This window comes from Electrona antarctica, assembly GCF_951216825.1.
Source record: "Electrona antarctica genome assembly, chromosome: 8".
NCBI lineage: Eukaryota > Metazoa > Chordata > Actinopteri > Myctophiformes > Myctophidae > Electrona > Electrona antarctica.
This window is the reverse complement of record NC_136789.1, coordinates 28,532,761-28,552,030: the sequence shown is the minus strand read 5'-3', so window position 1 is coordinate 28,552,030 and position 19,270 is coordinate 28,532,761. Positions and strand designations below refer to the sequence as shown.

The following is a 19,270-nucleotide window of genomic DNA, read 5'->3' as shown; positions in this document are numbered from 1 at the left end:
CCTCGCTGGTACTAGTTGACTAGTTGATAAGAAAAGGGAAAAAAATAACCTTTATTTATTTTATTTTTTTCCCCGATTTTGTAGGCCTCAAGATCAGGTAGATTATAGTTATAGTCACCAATGTACACAGTTTTTAAATGTACAATTGTTTTTATTTTATTTTTTAACATAATAGGTGGTTAAACAACTAGTCGACTCGTAAACTAGGCAACTAGTCAACTAGTAAAAATGACTAGAAGTGAATGCCCTAGTGTCGGCGGCCAAGTACATATAATTTTGGGGGTCCTTGACATGAAAATGTTTGAGAACGACTTACAGAAACATTTCTGAAAGCAGGATTTAAGAAGGCATTTGTAGAATCGTCATCAGGTCAAGTGACTAGGGCTCCAAATATAGATCCTTTTTATTAGCGATTATTCCATCATTTACGTTTCCTGATTAATCGAGAAGTGCGTTTCTATATTATATTTTTGATGTTCAGTGCGTCACCGAATCGATTAACCACGAATTTCAACACACTTTTGAAATAGCCAATAAATAGACTTCTAAACTCACGTAAAGCTCCTGCGTTACACCTGAGTTCTAAAAGTCATATTATACCAACATTGTGATCAGCTTTGAAAATGTTCGTCCCCAAAATAGCGATTGATTATTAATCGATTACTTTATTAACTTAACCCATTTTGACCTGAGATCAGATTCTAAAAATGTCTTCTACATCCTGACAGTTTTCTGAAAAAGCTATGTTTCTATGTCAGTGGTTCTTCGATTTAAAAAAAAAATAGCAGACCTACAATTTTCAATAGCTAAAGCATAACATAATGCTAACACCAAAAGGGGTTCCCGCCCAAAATGGGCTCAATTATCTCCCCCAAAAAATGTAATGGATGAAATAGATTAGTCTGATTATCTATATATTCTATTGCCTCCCTAAAGCGACGTTCACGAATATGTTGAAACCAATGATTGTAATTGCATGGAAAATAAATGTACATTCCACTCTATATACGTATCATCTCTCTCCTAGGTCTAGTGTAGGGCATTAAGCAACTAGTCGACTAGTAAATCCACTAATCGACCTTGTTGGTACTAGTTGACTAGTTGATAAGAAAAAAAAAGTTTTTTCTTTTTTTCTCTTATTTTTTTTCCGATTTTGTAGGCCTCAAGATCAGGTAGATTATAGTTATAGTCACCAATGTACACAGTTTTTAAATGTACAAATATTTATTTTTATTATAATAAAATATATATATATATATATTTACATAATAGGTAGTTAAACAACTAGTCGACTAGTAAACTAGGCAACTAGTCAACTAGTAAAAATGACTAGAAGTGAATGCCCTAGTCTAGAGCCCTGGGCAAGTTGTGAGCTTGTAGATTGGCTATTTTGTCTATGTTCAAAATATTTTGAAAATGTTTGAAAGTCTGATATAGGCCAGGGCTTGACCACATGAACCCCCTATTCTGGGATAGTTTCATATGACGATATCAATATAACATCCATATATATACTGTATGTCAGGGATGGGCAACTGGCGGCCCGGGGGCCACATGCGGCCCCCACCTTCACTTAATGCGGCCCTCAGGTTAACACTAGAATACTGATAGAGTAGTAGCTACTAAAGTAGATTAGTAGCTTAATGAGTATTATTAAAATGTATTTTTTTGTATGTCCAATGCATTTTTATTTAGTTCATAAAGTTAACATAACTATAATTAAAGCCAAGGCATTTGAAATTCAATAAAAAGGTTACTTTTCAGGATTCCAATTCAAAAATAGCAAAAAATGAATTCAGGATTTAAATTTAAATAATAGCAAAAATAGCCGATCTTGTAGATCGGCTATTTTTGCTACGACAGTAATATGCAACGTGGCCCCTCTGGAGTGAGTGTGGAAATTTAGTGGCCCTCTACCTCGTCAAAGTTGCCCAACCCTGCTGTATGTATTGCCCATGCCCAGTCCTAATCAACAAACGTATGGAATGTGTAGCGAACAAGCTCATTTCTCAGATGTTATTTGCATATACACGTATGTCCTAATCCGATTTTCATGTCCTTTTTGTGTCATGTATGTTTTCATGTAAAACCTTCACTTCTTCTTACATCATCCAATCCCAGGACTTTGACTGCACCCAGCATGAGTCTTCCCAGCTGCCTCCTCCTCCTCCTCCGGTGGCCCTCAGAGACTCTTCAGTCTACATCCCCACGATGAGCCAAGAGTTACTGGCAACCTGCCGGTCGGGATCCATCTCGTGCTCCCAGGAGAACTTTATGTCATCTCTGCCTTCTCGGCCGAAGACTCCCACGTGTACCAAAGGTCTTTCCCTAACCGCGGACGCCGCTTTGCCCCAGAGCCCCACATTCCCCAAAAGTCCCGTCTTCTCTGGCGGACAGAGGGAGCAGGACTCGAGGTCTTCAACAACAAGCCCGATCTTTGGTAGGACTAGCCAAAACCTTAGGCCCCCACCGACCCCGAAGTTATCGGACAGTCCAGCTCTGTCCAGGAATGTTGTCCCCGCCAAGACCAGTCCAAGTCCAACGTTCCTCGGCAGTCAAGGAATCTCCAAGAACCCTTGTTTGTCAGAGAGCCATTTGTTTGATAAAAGTGATATATTCTCAGTGGCTGACGACGACGTGGACGACGTGGACACACAGCCACAGAGCCAGGACTATTCCACCACCAGTCCAGTGTTTGGGAAGGTCAGCCAAAAAAACCAGAAACCCTCATTAGTCTGCAAACCGAACAGATCTCTGTCCAACGCGGCGAGTCCAACATTCCCCAGAAGCACTGATACTCTGACAGAGAGCAGCAGAGCACTTCCAAAAAGCCTGTTGTTATCAGAGTCCGACCCAGAAGACGATGTTCTGATAGAGCAGGGTTACACAACGACGAGCCCGGTGTTTGGCAGGCCAAGCCAGAATCAGAGACCCTCGTTGGCCTGTAAACCAAACCTCTCCGGGAGTCCGACCTTCCCCAAAGACCCAGCGGTCTCCAAGACGTACCCCAATATACCTAATACCCCGACATACTCTAGAAGTCCCCGGACTCCTATTTTCTCAGAGACCAACTCAGAGGAAGATGAAGTGAAGGTTCAGGGTGTTAATACAACAAGTCCAGTATTTGGCCGGACAAGCCAAGGCGGCGGCCATAGACCTTCGTTGGCCTGTAAACCAAACATCACTCTCAGCAGGAGCCCGACCGCCCCCAGAAGTCAAACGGACTCTGAAAGTGTCATTTCGTCCAAGAGCCTGACGTTCCCCAAAAGTCCATTATTCTCCGACACAGAGAGAGAGGAAGACTCGGACTGGACCAGTTGGAAGGTAAAGATTAAATGGCCCCCAAATGCAGCACATTATTTTCCTTTTTGTATTTTCCTTCCCCCTATTTTGTTATCTGTTGTGATGTAAATTTGGTCAACCTTCACTGATCAAAGACATGCAGGCCATGTCGTTAGAATTGAGACACCTTCTTTATTCAAAGTCCTTGAAAAGCTTCAAGGTTTTGGGCGGGAACCCCTTTTGGTGTTTTAAGCATTATTATGCTTTAGCTGTTGAAAAATAGCAGATCTACAAGCTCATTTAAAAAAAATAGCAGACCTACAAGTTCATAGCGCGGCACCGAGTGCCGCGCTATGAACTTGTAGGTCTGCTATTTTTGAAAAATCGTGAAAATGTGGCCCAAATGTTTGAATACATTATTTCACAGCGAACGATTTTAACTCAAATCTTTGCTTTTGGGGGGGGTCCCTGGAACAACATATTTTCAGATGGGGGGGTCGGCGGCAAATTACATATATTTCTGGGAGTCCTTGACATGAAATAGTTTGAGCACCAGTGACAATAGAAACATGAGGTTTTTCAGAAAGGATTTAGAAGACATTTTGTAGAATCTAACGTAGGTCTAAACGGGTTAACAGGAGTCTTCCTGTCTGTCCAGCTCTTGGAGAATCAGAAAACACATTTTCAGGAAGGAGACAAAATGTCAGCAAACCAGGAGAGAGTGCCCATTTATCTTCATTTTTTATAGTGTTCCACTTCCTGACCTGAAAATGCATTTTCTAAAGAGCTGGAGAGACATGGCGGTGCCTCCTGTTACTGGACACTATGGGCTGTATTTTGCGTGTCTTAAGTACCAGGTCTTATTACTTAACTTAAGACCTGGAGGCGTGGTCAATGCTCTTTGGCCACTCAGAATAGCCAAATGGCATTGATCACGCCTCCAGGTCTTAAAGGGGAAAACCACCCATTTTCAACATTTTACTATGTCATTAATATACCTTAGAGCTGTTGTGTGGAAATAATAAAAAGTCCCCCCCATTCTGTGTTTCCTAGAACTGTAAGTATGAAAAAAATCATTAACATGGTGAAACACATCTTGATGACATCATCAAGATGTGTTTCACCATGTTAATGATTTTTTTCAGACCTCTAGTTCTAGGAAACACAGAATGGGGGGACTTTTTTATTATTTCCACACAACAGCTCTAAGGTATATTAATGACATAGTAAAATGTTGAAAATGGGTGGAATGCCCCTTTAAGTTAAGTAATAAGACCTGGTACTTAACCCATTTAGGCCTGATCTCGAAATTTTAAAATAAATCCTCCAGTTTTCTGAAATAAATATTTTCACGATGTTTCAAAAATAGCAGACCTACACGCTCGTAGCGCGCCACTCGGTGGCGCGCTATGAGCTTGTAGATCTGCTATTTTTCAATAGCTAAATTATAACCTAATGTTTAAAACACCAAAAGGGGTTCCCGCCCAAAATGGGTTATGACATGCAAAATACAGCCCTGTAGCAATGAATACTATTATTATTATATTTGACTTATTTTAACAATCACTTACCCCCTATTATTAAAGTGAAATGGTATATTTGTTTATATTTGTAATATAATAATAATCTAAAAATGTTGTGCTCCTGTTCTTCCGTTGCGTCCTGCTGTCTGTCTCCCAGTCAAAGATCTCCCTCAGCCCTGTCTTCCCAGTGGAGAGAGCCCTTCTCCGGCCAAGCATCCACACCTTCTCCCCCAACTACAAGTTGGGCCCCAGACACCGGTAAGGACACAACCAAGCATCCACACCTTCTCCCCCAACTACAAGTTGGGCCCCAGACACCGGTAAGGACACAACCAAGCATCCACACCTTCTCCCCCAACTACAAGTTGGGCCCCAGACACCGGTAAGGAGTGACACAACCAAGCATCCACACCTTCTCCCCCAACTACAAGTTGGGCCCCAGACACCGGTAAGGACACAACCAAGCATCCATACTACTCCCCAGACACCGGTAAGGACACAACCAAGCATCCATACTACTCCCCAGACACCGGTAAGGACACAACCAAGCATCCATACTACTCCCCAGACACCGGTAAGGACACAACCAAGCATCCACACTACTCCCCCAACTACAAGTTGGGCCCCAGACACCGGTAAGGACACAACCAAGCATCCACACTACTCCCCCAACTACAAGTTGGGCCCCAGACACCGGTAAGGACACAACCAAGCATCCACACTACTCCCCCAACTACAAGTTGGGCCCCAGACACCGGTAAGGAGTGACACAACCAAGCATCCACACTTTCTCCCCCAACTACAAGTTGGACACCCAGACGGGAGGCATACTATGGTCCGACGGAGCATTGGTTCGAAGGAGCATTGGTCCGAGGTGCGTTGGGGGTCGGGAGAGGGTTGGGGTTAGGTTTAGGTGTGCTGCCCCGGGGGAGGTTAGGGTTAGGGAGGGTGAGGGTTTGAGGTTGTCGTTCGGTCCAATGCTCCGTCGGACCAAACACATGAACCCCCCCCAGACACCGGTAAGGACACAACCATTACCAGTATCACTGACTGGTGGTGGTAAACGGCTGGGCGATGTGAAAAAAGCTAGTCGACGAACATTTTTCGTCTTAGTTTTAAGTCGACCAGGTTGGGAACCCCTTTTTGTGTTAGCATTATGTTATGCTTTAGCTATTGAAAAATAGCAGATCTACAAGCTCGTAGCGTGCCACCGAGTGGCGTGCTACGAGCTTGTAGGTCTGCTATTTTAGAAAAATCAAAGAACGACTGACATAGAATAGAAACAGCTTTTTCAGAAATCTGTCAGGATGTAGAAGACATTTTTTTTAATCTGATCTCAGGTCAAAATGGGTTTAGTGGACCAAATCAACTCTGTGACTGTCCCCTCTCTCTCAGCGCTACCAGGAGAGACGTGGAGGGTGGTGGTGTTTGCCCCGGCCCTTCATCTCCCGGTGCCTCCACCCGCCGCCTCCACCAGGGACAGAACAACAACAACGAGCCCAGGCCCGGTCCAAGCCAGGGCCTCGCCAGGAGGCTGCCTGCCCACACGCTGGAGGCCGGAGGAGGGGTGATGGTGTGCTACTGCTGGGGGATTCCTTTCTGCCCGCGGGGCCGCGACCCGGACACCTACACAGAGGTATGGAATGGATGATCATTCTGTTTGGGTTCTTCTATGTTTAGTAAGAGAAATCTATGAAAATCTGGGAACTAAATCGTTACCAAGAAATTTCTTCACCAATGTGTTTCTAAAGGTGTCTAATAACATGTACTAAAAGTTTGAAATTCAACTCCCGTGGGAAATTGAGTTATAAGCATAATATGTGACCATACCCATAACATCCTATATAAGGCAAAAAAGTCAAAATTTCATCATTCTTTAAGTAGCATGTGACATATGAAACTAGGGGGTTTTCATGATTCTGAATCCATTCCAAGCATTAGTTTTGCACAAAAAACACTCCTTGGGAGGAAAACGGCCTCACAAACGTGATGAGGTCAGCACATTTGGTCAAGTGGATATGGCCTAATTTAGCCCAAGGAGTGTTTTTTGTGCAAAACTAATGCCTGGAATGGATTCAGAATCATGAAAACCCCCTAGTTTCATATGTCACATGCTACTTAAAGAATGATGAAATTTGGACTTTTTTGCCTTATATAGGATGTTAAGGGTATGGTCACATATTATGCTAATAACTCAATTTCCCACAGGAGTTGAATTTCAAACTTTTAGTATATGTTATTAGACACCTTTAGAAACACATTGGTGAAGAAATTTCTTGGTAACAATTTAGTTCCTAGATTGGTCAAATACCTGATAAAATGCCCTTACTAGTTGTTCATGTCAACAACAAAAAAAACTATTATTTACTTTAGTGTAAAACTTGTAGCATTTAACAGATTGTGTCCACAGACATCCTGGGAATTACCCCATATGTGGTGCCCAAGACGTCTGTGGACGTCTTTGCAAAAAAAAGAAAAAAAATGTAAAAAAAAAAATGTAAAAAGTGGGCACCCTGTGTTATTTTTTTGAAAGTGTTGTGTGGGCACACAATTTTTTTTATAATAATAAAAATATATTACTGTATATATTACTGTATCTAACCTAACTCAAGCACATCTACATTTTTATTCTCATTTAAATTATCTGCAAGTAGATCTTTGTACCGTACTAAAGTAGTTAATACTACTAATAATAATACATCAAATGTATATTTGCCTTTCCTTATGTATGCATAGCAGCCAATACGGCTTTACGTTGCGGTGTTCAGATTAAGGGTTTCATGCCATTCATACTCCTATTTTACAGCCGAATAAAAGCCGGTTCAGCTCTGTAGAGCCTACAATGTGACGTCATTTGAGGTTCGGGGGGGGGGCGGGTACCGTCCTAAAGTCGGCTCTTCGGTGCTACTGCAACTTCTTTCTTTCAATCATTTTATTTTTCATTTTTGCACAAACTGATACATGACTCACATATACATAGACAGACTAACACCGACATACATTATACATACATACGTCCATACATCATCTTCTTACTACTTATATATTCCTGTATAGACTTCGGAATCATAAAACCTTTGTACTTAACCCATTCAGGCCTGACGTCGAAATTAAAAGAAAAATGTTTTCTAAATCATGACAATTTTCGGAAAGATTTGAGGCACATTTTAACGATTTTTCAAAAATAGCAGATCTACAAGTTCATAGCGCGCCACTCGGTGGCGCGCTATGAGCTTGTAGATCTGCTATTTTTCAATAGCTAAATTATAACAATGTTTAAAACACCAAAAGGGGTTCCTGCCCCAAAATGGGTTAATGGTTAATGTGGTTAAACGCTAACGTGACATGGATGCGTTAGGAATAGTTCCTTAATTTGCAAAACCTCTTGATAATATTTCTGCGTATTCTCCTCCCATGTATTCCACAACTGGGCCCCAAACTGAGAAATATTTCTGACGAGCCGAAATCATTTCGGCACTACAGCGCCGAAACAGCGGTAAAATAGGAGTATGAATCGGCCCTTAGTCTCACATTGGCTTAGAGGCAGAGCCAGCCAATGAGGGAAAAGTATTTACTACGGTCGCTCGCTAGTAGGTGAACATGTTGTCCAGCTGGAGTGGAATAAAGAGATGGTGTTGTGTGTGTGTGTGTTATAATCAGGTGATTGTGGAACAGCTGGAGTTCTATGAGAAGAGTCTGAAGCGAGCTCAGAGAGGTTTGCTGAGAAAGATGGAGTGGAGTGATCCCATTCTGCCACAGCCAGAGGTATACTTTCATGGTTTAGCAGCCATTCTTCATTCAATTTAGGCCTGACGTCAAAATTTAAAAAAAAAAGTTTTCTAAATCATGACAATTTTCTGAAAGATTTGAGGCACATTTTAACGATTTTTCAAAAATAGCAGATCTACAAGCTCGTAGCGCGCCACTCGGTGGCGCGCTATGAGCTTGTAGATCTGCTATTTTTCAATAGCTAAATTATAACATAATACTTCCCGCTCAGAATGGGTTAAAATCTTTATTTGGAAAAGCACAAATACAGAAGCAAAAAACTGTGTTTGCTTTTTACTTTGTATTATTATTATTTCAATGTTATGTTGTGCGTTCAATGTTATGTTATGTTAATGATTAGGAATAAATTAAATGGCATGGCACAACCTAACACGCTATGAACTGTTTTATCTGTAGAAAGCTCCCAGTCCAGAGTCGTCTGCTGAATCTACAATCAGACGTCCCACCCGAAGGTGAAACACACTGTGAACAGTTTCAGTCTCGTCTCTGACAGATAAGATATTGATCTTGATATAAATAATATACAATATAATTGAGGTCCTTTTTTTTATCCCACAATTTTGCGACCCATCTTTTCACCCAGTGTCAATTGTCTAATGTAATCCTGGGCGCTACACTTCCTCTGCCAACCTGGGGGGGGGCAGCGGACTGACCTCATGCTTCCTTCTATGCATGAGGAGTCCAAGCTGCTTCTTTTCACCTGACGGGGGAGTTTCCCCAGCCGGACGTAGCGCGTGGAAGGAACACGTTATTCCGACCAGTTCCTTTCCCCTCCATCAGGCGCCCCGGCTGGCCAGGGGGAGGTAGTTTTAGAGACCAGGATTACTGCATGTTTTTTGTGAGGGTATACCTACCCTAGGCGACACGGGGAGAACATGCAAACTCCACACAGAAAGGCCCTTTAGCCAACCCCGCCTCGGGTATGGGCACTGATGACGCGGAGGAGGGAACACGCCCCCAGCGTCCCCAACAGGAATCGAACCCAGGACCTTCTAGCTGTGAGGCGGCAGCACTACCGACTGTGCCACCGTGTGCCCATATACAATTAATTTAAGCAGAACGTTTTGGGGCAGGTGGAGCAGGGGTCAAGTGCCTGCCCACCACTGTCTAGGCTAGGGAGACTAGGGTTTGGAATCAAACCAACATTGAAATAAACCAACATAACGTTTTTGTTTGCAGACGTGGCCTCCGATTACGACCCAAAAGAAGAGCAAAAAGCACATCGGCATCTTCACCAGAGAAAGAAGACGAGAACGAGGACGAGGAGAAGAACAATGACGAACAGGACAACAACAAAGATGATTTTAAACTCACCATGGTGACAACAGATGAGGTGTTAACCCATTTAGGCCTGACATCGAAATAAAACGGTTTTCTGAAATACCTCATGTTTCTGTATCAGTGGTGCTCAATATTTCATGTCAAGGACCCCGAAAATGATATGTAATTGGCCTCCGACCCCCAGCTGAAAATATGTTGTTCCAGGAACCCCCCAGAAGCAAAAGATTTGAGTTAAAAACGTTATAAAAAATATATATTCCAAATTTGCGCCACATTTGCACGACTTTTCAAAAATAGCAGACCTACAAGCTCGTAGCGCGCCACTCGGTGGCGCGCTATGAGCTTGTAGATCTGCTATTTTTCAATAGCTAAATTATAACAATGTTTAAAACACCAAAAGGGGTTCCCGCCCAAAATGGGTTAAATGATTTTAAAGTCACCATGGTGATTTTAAAGTAGTGAGAGTAACCCCTCTGTACAAATATGAAGCAAATTAGACCCATGCAACTAACTTATATTCTTAAAATAAAAAATTTAATGTACGAATTCCAATATGGCTTCAGAACAACCCGTTCCACTGACACATTGTCTTATCTATTTGAATGACCGCATCAAACATGAGGTGAACTGTACATATTTTTCTTTTTGATTTCCCAGGACCCCAATGGGAACAAGCCCTAGGCTTTCTTGGGTTTAAATCAGGGGTGCCCAAAAGGTAGATTGCGATCTACCAGTAGATCACAAAGGCTGTGCAGGTAGATCACATGACATGCCCCTAAAGACTATTTCATGTAAATATATTGAAGAAAAAAGAAAAAAATAACATTTCTCCTCCTCTATTTCCCATTCCAAGTGCATATGTCTGATACTGTACAGAATGTAACACAAACTCTACTATTCCGAAGCCCCCTCAGGTACATATTTAAACTATTTTCAGCAATGGTATAATAATTGATTTGGTGGGTAGATCTTGCCGAGCTGGTCATTTTGAAAGTAGCTCTCTCTCAAGTCAAAAAGTGTGGGCACCCCTGGTTTAAATCCTCTTAGCAGACCTGCTATTGAACTGTACTTCCCCGTGCATGCTTTTTTTTCTGTAAACGGATAATAAAGTAATCAATCAATCAATCAATCAAACAGGAAGACGACAACGGTGATGACAAGAGCAAAGATGGACAAGACGACAACAAAGAGGAACAGGAGGACCATAAAAACAACGAGCAGGTACGGCTGTCACTCACCATCACAACATGTAGTAACAAGGAGCAGGTAGGGCTGTCGCTCACCATCACAACATGTAACAAGGAGCAGGTAGGGCTGTCGCTCACCATCACAACATGTAGTAACAAGGAGCAGGTACGGCTGTCACTCACCATTACAATATGTAGTAACAAGGAGCAGGTAGGGCTGTCACTCACCATTACAACATGTAGTAACAAGGAGCAGGTAGGGCTGTCACTCACCATCACAACATGTAGTAACAAGGAGCAGGTAGGGCTGTCACTCACCATCACAACATGTAACAAGGAGCAGGTAGGGCTGTCACTCACCATCACAACATGTAGTAACAAGGAGCAGGTAGGGCTGTCACTCACCATCACAACATGTAACAAGGAGCAGGTAGGGCTGTCACTCACCATCACAACATGTAGTAACAAGGAGCAGGTAGGGCTGTCGCTCACCATCACAACATGTAGTAACAAGGAGCAGTTAGGGCTGTCACTCACCATCACAACATGTAGTAACAAGGAGCAGGTAGGGCTGTCACTCACCATCACAACATGTAGTAACAAGGAGCAGGTACGGCTGTCACTCACCATCACAACATGTAACAAGGAGCAGGTAGGGCTGTCGCTCACCATCACAACATGTAGTAACAAGGAGCAGTTAGGGCTGTCACTCACCATCACAACATGTAACAAGGAGCAGGTAGGGCTGTCGCTCACCATCACAACATGTAGTAACAAGGAGCAGGTAGGGCTGTCACTCACCATCACAACATGTAACAAGGAGCAGGTAGGGCTGTCGCTCACCATCACAACATGTAGTAACAAGGAGCAGGTAGGGCTGTCACTCACCATTACAACATGTAGTAACAAGGAGCAGGTAGGGCTGTCACTCACCATCACAACATGTAGTAACAAGGAGCAGGTAGGGCTGTCACTCACCATCACAACATGTAACAAGGAGCAGGTAGGGCTGTCGCTCACCATCACAACATGTAGTAACAAGGAGCAGGTAGGGCTGTCACTCACCATCACAACATGTAGTAACAAGGAGCAGGTAGGGCTGTCACTCACCATTACAACATGTAGTAACAAGGAGCAGGTAGGGCTGTCACTCACCATCACAACATGTAGTAACAAGGAGCAGGTAGGGCTGTCACTCACCATCACAACATGTAACAAGGAGCAGGTAGGGCTGTCGCTCACCATCACAACATGTAGTAACAAGGAGCAGGTAGGGCTGTCACTCACCATCACAACATGTAGTAACAAGGAGCAGGTAGGGCTGTCACTCACCATCACAACATGTAGTAACAAGGAGCAGGTAGGGCTGTCACTCACCATCACAACATGTAGTAACAAGGAGCAGGTAGGGCTGTCGCTCACCATCACAACATGTAGTAACAAGGAGCAGGTAGGGCTGTCACTCACCATCACAACATGTAGTAACAAGGAGCAGGTAGGGCTGTCGCTCACCATCACAACATGTAGTAACAAGGAGCAGGTAGGGCTGTCACTCACCATTACAACATGTAGTAACAAGGAGCAGGTAGGGCTGTCACTCACCATCACAACATGTAGTAACAAGGAGCAGGTAGGGCTGTCACTCACCATTACAACATGTAGTAACAAGGAGCAGGTAGGGCTGTCGCTCACCATCACAACATGTAGTAACAAGGAGCAGGTAGGGCTGTCGCTCACCATTACAACATGTAGTAACAAGGAGCAGGTAGGGCTGTCACTCACCATCACAACATGTAGTAACAAGGAGCAGGTAGGGCTGTCACTCACCATCACAACATGTAACAAGGAGCAGGTAGGGCTGTCGCTCACCATCACAACATGTAGTAACAAGGAGCAGGTACGGCTGTCACTCACCATCACAACATGTAGGAACAAGGAGCAGGTACGGCTGTCACTCACCATTACAATATGTAGTAACAAGGAGCAGGTAGGGCTGTCACTCACCATCACAACATGTAGTAACAAGGAGCAGGTAGGGCTGTCGCTCACCATCACAACATGTAGTAACAAGGAGCAGGTAGGGCTGTCACTCACCATCACAACATGTAGTAACAAGGAGCAGGTACGGCTGTCACTCAACATCACAACATGTAGTAACAAGGAGCAGGTAGGGCTGTCGCTCACCATCACAACATGTAGTAACAAGGAGCAGGTAGGGCTGTCACTCAACATCACAACATGTAGTAACAAGGAGCAGTTAGGGCTGTCGCTCACCATCACAACATGTAGTAACAAGGAGCAGGTAGGGCTGTCGCTCACCATCACAACATGTAGTAACAAGGAGCAGGTAGAGCTGTCACTCACCATCACAACATGTAGTAACAACGAGCAGTTAGGGCTGTCACGGCACCATTACAACATGTAGTAAGTTGGCGATTCTAAAAACGCCTTCAAATCCTGACCTAAGTTTTCTGAAAAACTTCAAATATATTTATATAGCAGCATGAAATATTTTTAATTATTGAATACTGTACAGAACCCCAAAAAGGGGTTCCCGCCCAGAATGGGTTAGAACACCAAAAAGGGGTTCCCGCCCAGAATGTGTTAACGATTGAATTGTGTTTTTGGCATTATGAATAAAAGAAGTGCCATTTAGGCTTCGTAATGCACATGGCAGATATCACAAATAACTTACATTTACAAAGATATCACTGTCTGATAAATGTTATACTTTCCAAAAACAATTATAGCGGGAAAAAGTTGATCTGCAAGCTTACAATGTGTCTCGTTGTAAGCTTGTAGATCTGCTATTTTTGTAAAAAGAAATAATTGCGATTATGTAATGAATAATTGTGCCAGGCCTACGAGACCTACGGGCGGCGGTGGCTCAGGGGTAGAGTGGCTGGATGGAAACCGCAAGGTTGCCAGTTCGAACCCAGGCTCCCCCAGAGTTAGTGTCGAAGTGTCCTTGAGCAAGACACTGAACCCCTAATTGCTCCTGATGTGTGCTGGTTGGTGCCTTGCATGGTTTCTGCCGCCATCGGTGTATGAATGTGTCTGTGAGTGGGTGAATTGATGCACAATCTACAGTATGTAAAGCGCCTTGGATAAAGGCGCTATATAAATGCACCATTTACCATTTACGAGCAGGACAAGGAGAAGGATGAACAGGAGCAGAGAGCCACGGCAGCAGATGAGGATGACACGGACTGTGAAGAAGTGTGTCCAGGTAAAAAACATGGAATAGATGACACCAGTGTTGTTTTTGGCAGCAGATTTTAGTTTTAGTCATAGTCTCTTGAATGGTTTTCACTTAGTTTTAGTCACATTCGAGTCACCCGGAATGTTTCATACGGTTTTAGTCGACTAAATCTACAGTTGATTTAGTCGACTAAAATGTGTTTTGACGGGCCTTGATGGTGTCGTAATGGCTGATTTTACACTATAGCCGATCTACAAGCTCACTGCTACACGTTGTGAGCTTGTAGATCGGCTATTTTTAGCATGCAGCCAAGTGTAAAATGACTTGACCACTAGTCCCTTCCTAACATTTTAGTCTAGTTTCTATTCGTTGACGAAATTGTCAATATTTTTTGTCTTAGCTTTAGTCATCGTAGCTTAGTTTTCATTTAGTTTTCATCAGTGGAAAAAGGTAGTCGACGAACATTTTTCGTTTTAGTATTAGTCGACGAAATCAAGTGTGTCTGGGTAAACACATTGATGGAAGTCTACCATGGAATAGTAGACTCCCAGTCAAGGGAAAGCCCCACTTTGTATACTTTTAAAACAAACTAAAACAATGGTTAAAAATGTGTCGAAACATGGTGACCGATTTGTTTATCTTAACTATTTTTCTTATTGTTTTGGTATTTAGACTTTCGTAGGTTTGTGGGTTTTTAGTTGGGTTCAAAGGAGAATTCCGGACTAGACGCTTTCTTACCTTAATATCTGTTGTTACTCTACATCCTAGAAAGGGAGTGCTACAGGTGAAACATTTCAGAACCATCCCGAGTACACCTCAGCTCAGAGCATGTGCGCCGGGTCTTATGCTACTTCGCCTTTTTACGGCAGCCCATTTGGGACAAAGTAGTCTGATTAACCGCTGAATTTTACCTATTTTAGACTAAGAATAGTGAAAATACAGTAGCTGTTCTACAATCTGTTTCAGAGACACAACTGGACCCTGATGACGACCCTGATGACGAGACACAGGTGTTGATAATGCCCACCCGCCAGAAAGCAGAGGTGGGTGTGTGTGCGTGCGTGCGTGCATGCGTGCGTGCGCACGTGCGCGTATGCATGCATGCACTTGTATTGTTCTTTAACTTTTCTGTCAGTATGTAAAACTACACCTTTTAAAAGGTGCTAAAGTTCCCTTTCCAGTAGGTTTTGAGTGTGGGTCTTGCCTGTACTTTCAAAAACGTGTTACTATCTTTTGTATCTCATCTTGTTCTTTTTATGTAATTATTTATGTATAAACATTGTGTAAGTTGTAGGTTGCTAGCACAGTGTTGTTATAGGTCCCAACATCATTTAACACGAATTGTCTCCACCAGGCCGAAGGCATGGGGAGAGAGTATGTTTTGCACTCCGTCCGTCCGTCCGTGTGTCCGTCCGTCCGTCCGTCCGTCCGTGTGTCCGTCCGTCCGTCTGTGAACAGCTAATCTTGGCTTCCAAAGTTCGCAGGAGTGCTCAGTTTCAAACAAAATGTTGCAAATCATGAACACATCGTGTGATTTCCGTGAAATTGCGCACGCACATTCCCACTAGGCCGAGAACATGAACATTTTCAACTCAGCCTCATGGTGGCGCTATAACTGGCCGAAAAGTGTTTTTACCTCCAACTGCACGGATTTGTGGATAACTTTGTATGCCAACTCCCAAGAGGCAGAGGAAAAACCTTTGCCTGGAATTTTTCACATCTGCTCTTTATAGCACCACCAGGAGGCCGACATGTGGCAGCGGTGGCCGAACGGATTGCAGAGCGGTCTTGATACCGGAAGGTCGCCAGTTCGAATCAGCGGTCCGACACGTTAAAATTACCACCGCTGAAGTGCCCTTGAACAAGGCATTGAACCACTACGATGAAATGTTCTATGAGCAGGGCCTGGCTGGAAACAAGTTCTTGAGCTTAGCCCAGATACCCTGGGTAAATATAGTAATCATTTCATGTAAAACACATTTCCTAATATTACTCCTTCAGATGTTATCCAAATTTCACGCAAATCGGTACACATGCTCTCCATAGTCATGTGATCAAGACGGGTTTGTTTGATTTCTCATAATCCACCTTCATTGCCTACGATTGGCTTTTAAACTTTTCAGGAGTAGCCCGCTTTGTACCCGTTTTGTACAAATCGCCACAACGACTCAACGCAGCGTCCGATTGCGGTGAAACTGTGCATGCATATTCCCACTAGGCTGTGGAAGAAATGCCACTTGACAGTTTTCAAATCAGCCTCATGGTGGCGCTACAACAGGCCAAGCCGTGACACACACACACACACACACACACGATTATATTACTCCTAAACATTTTTTTCACACACACTCCTATCCTCCTGGTGGAGACCTGTGCCCAGAAGGGCACCTTTTCTAGTTATGCTCTACTATGGCGCTCTCCATGGTTTTATCTATAGCGCCAATGTTCTGTGGTCATTTCTGACTTCAGCAAGCACCTCGTTTGGAATATTAACGCTTCTAGAGAGACATAAGATGAGGTAGCGTGAGCTACTAATTTAAGGAAAATTATGCCTCCTGGTTTTGGGGTAATGGAAGCTGCTTTTCAGAGTAAAATCTGTCTCATTTGCGTGGCACTCCAGCGCCTTTATTCTGAAAAATTCCCCGGCAAAAAAATTGTTTTAACATGTACCTGTATGAGTGAGTGACCCTCTTGAATTGCTGACTTGAACCTTCGCCACAGCCTCGGAGTCCTTCCCAGTCCCGGTCAGAGAGCCAGACTGTCCTCCCAGTGCAGCTCCAGTCCACTGACCAGCGTTGGACACCAGGGGAGATGTCAGAGAGCCAGACTGTCCTCCCAGTGCCGCCCCAGTCCACTGACCAGCGTTGGACACCAGGGGAGATGTCAGAGAGCCAGACTGTCCTCCCAGTGCCGCCCCAGTCCACTGACCAGCGTTGGACACCAGGGGAGATGTCAGAGAGCCAGACTGTCCTCCCAGTGCGGCCCCAGTCCACTGACCAGCGTCGGACACCAGGGGAGATGTCAGAGAGCCAGACTGTCCTCCCAGTGCGGCCCCAGTCCACTGACCAGCGTCGGACACCAGAGGAGATGGACGTCGATGGTACGTCTCGGCCTTGGGTGCCAACTACAGTATTGACTACTGGCTGAAGTAAAAACACAAATAACGTACATTGCCATGACCAACTTGACTGATATAATCACAAGAGACTGCAGGGCTTTATAGATAGAAGGAGAAACACCACAGTGTTTTTGCAAGTTTTAAGCTCATTGCCATGACCAACTTGACTGATATAATCACAAGAGACAAGCTCATAGCGCGGCACCGTTCTTGTAGATCTGCTATTTTTGAAAAAATGTGTCTCAAATCTTTGAATGTACATTCTTTCAGAGCGAACATTTTTAACTCAAATCTTTGCTTATGGTTCCTGGAACAACATATTTTCAGATGGGGGTCGGCGGCCAAATACATATAATCTTTGGGGTCTTTGACATGAAATATTGAGCACCACTGGCACTGATACAGAAATATAGGTATTTCAGAAAACTGTCAGAATTTAGAAGACATTTTTTTAATTACGATGTCATGGCCTAAATGGCTTAACACAGGGGGGACCTCCCGGAAATGCTTCGGTCATGTCTCGCCACCCCCGCCCCCTCCCCACCACCAATACAAATTGACCGCTACAATAACCTTAATTTTAGAGAAAATACATCATAAATAAATACTGAAACCAGATATAATCTTTTTTTTAAATAATTTTTATCCCACGATTTTGCAACCATGTTTTTTCACCCAGTGCCAATTATCTAATGTAATCCTGGGTGCTACACTTCCTCTGCCAACCTGGGGTACCAGATATAATCATTAAGGAAACTTAATATATGCATGCGCTATGTGTACTATGTAGACTCTCATTTTCCAGACATTCAGTTGGGGACCCCCGGAAATAATTCCGGGACCCCCCCCGGGGGGGTCGCGACCCCCGGGTTGAGAACCCAAATTACATGTTATTCATTAAGTAGGCCTGACATCGAAATAAATAAAGTCTTCTGAAAGAATATATATTCAAAGATTTGTGCCACATTTTCTCGATGCTTCAAAAATAGCAGATCTACAAGCTCGTAAGCTCGTAGCGCGCCACTCAGTGGTGAGCTATGAGCTTGTAGATCTGCTATTTTTCAATAGCTAAAGTATAACATAATGCTTAGTTAAAACACAGATGCAAACGGACCATTTTGTCTCCATTTTCAGCCCCAGCAGACGAAGAGAAGGAACAGGAGGACATGATTGTGGCCAGTCCTGATGACGGAGGACAGGAGGAAAGGATGGAAGAAGAAAGAGAAGAGTTTAATGTATGTATACATTCTTTATATGAGTTTAATGTATGTATACATTCTTTATATGAGTTTAATGTATGTATACATTCTTTATATGAGTTTAATGTATGTATACATTCTTTATTATGATGTCATGGTGTAGTAGCCAGGGAAAAGACTACACCTGGACCAACGTTCTCATGTACACAAGTAATTTAAAAGAGAACAGTGACATCTGCTAGCCTGATCTCCTTCAGGGCATGCAGGTCATTCCAAAGTCCAGGGTTAACACATTCTGGACAGGAGTCGGGAACCCCTCTTGGTGTTTTAAGCATTATGTTATACCTTAGCTATTGAAAAATAGCAGATCTCATAGCTCATGGTGCCGCACTACGAGCTTGTAGATCTGCTATTTTTGAAGAATCGTGAAAATGTGGCGCAAATCTTTGAATATCTTTCAGAGCGAACCTTTTTAACTCAAATCTTTGCTTCTGGGGGGGGGGGGGGGGGGGGGTCCCTGGAAGTTAACAACATATTTTCAGATGGGGGTCCGCAGCCAAATACAGATAATTCTGGGGGTCCTTGACATGAACATGGTTGAGCACCACTGACAAAGAAACATAGGTTTTTAAGAAAACTGGATTTAGAAGACATTTTTTACAATCGACCTCAGGTCTAAATGGGTTGGT

The 19,270-nt window shown here is 43.5% G+C and overlaps 1 protein-coding gene across 2 annotated transcripts in view; it reads left to right on the top strand.

Annotated features, from left to right (window-relative positions):
* The window catches only part of uimc1 (ubiquitin interaction motif containing 1), a 43,893-nt gene that overhangs the window by 9,623 nt on the left and 15,000 nt on the right, over positions 1 to 19,270 (top strand). For both annotated transcript variants that reach the window (XM_079507126.1, XM_079507125.1), the window contains exons 7-17: positions 2,122 to 3,324; positions 4,963 to 5,063; positions 6,201 to 6,441; positions 8,466 to 8,570; positions 8,991 to 9,046; positions 9,774 to 9,927; positions 11,013 to 11,096; positions 14,213 to 14,291; positions 15,231 to 15,307; positions 16,986 to 17,364; positions 18,517 to 18,617. In XM_079507126.1, coding sequence (XP_079363252.1) covers positions 2,122 to 3,324; positions 4,963 to 5,063; positions 6,201 to 6,441; positions 8,466 to 8,570; positions 8,991 to 9,046; positions 9,774 to 9,927; positions 11,013 to 11,096; positions 14,213 to 14,291; positions 15,231 to 15,307; positions 16,986 to 17,364; positions 18,517 to 18,617 — 2,580 coding nt within the window. The remainder of the gene's footprint in view (positions 1 to 2,121; positions 3,325 to 4,962; positions 5,064 to 6,200; positions 6,442 to 8,465; positions 8,571 to 8,990; positions 9,047 to 9,773; positions 9,928 to 11,012; positions 11,097 to 14,212; positions 14,292 to 15,230; positions 15,308 to 16,985; positions 17,365 to 18,516; positions 18,618 to 19,270) is intronic.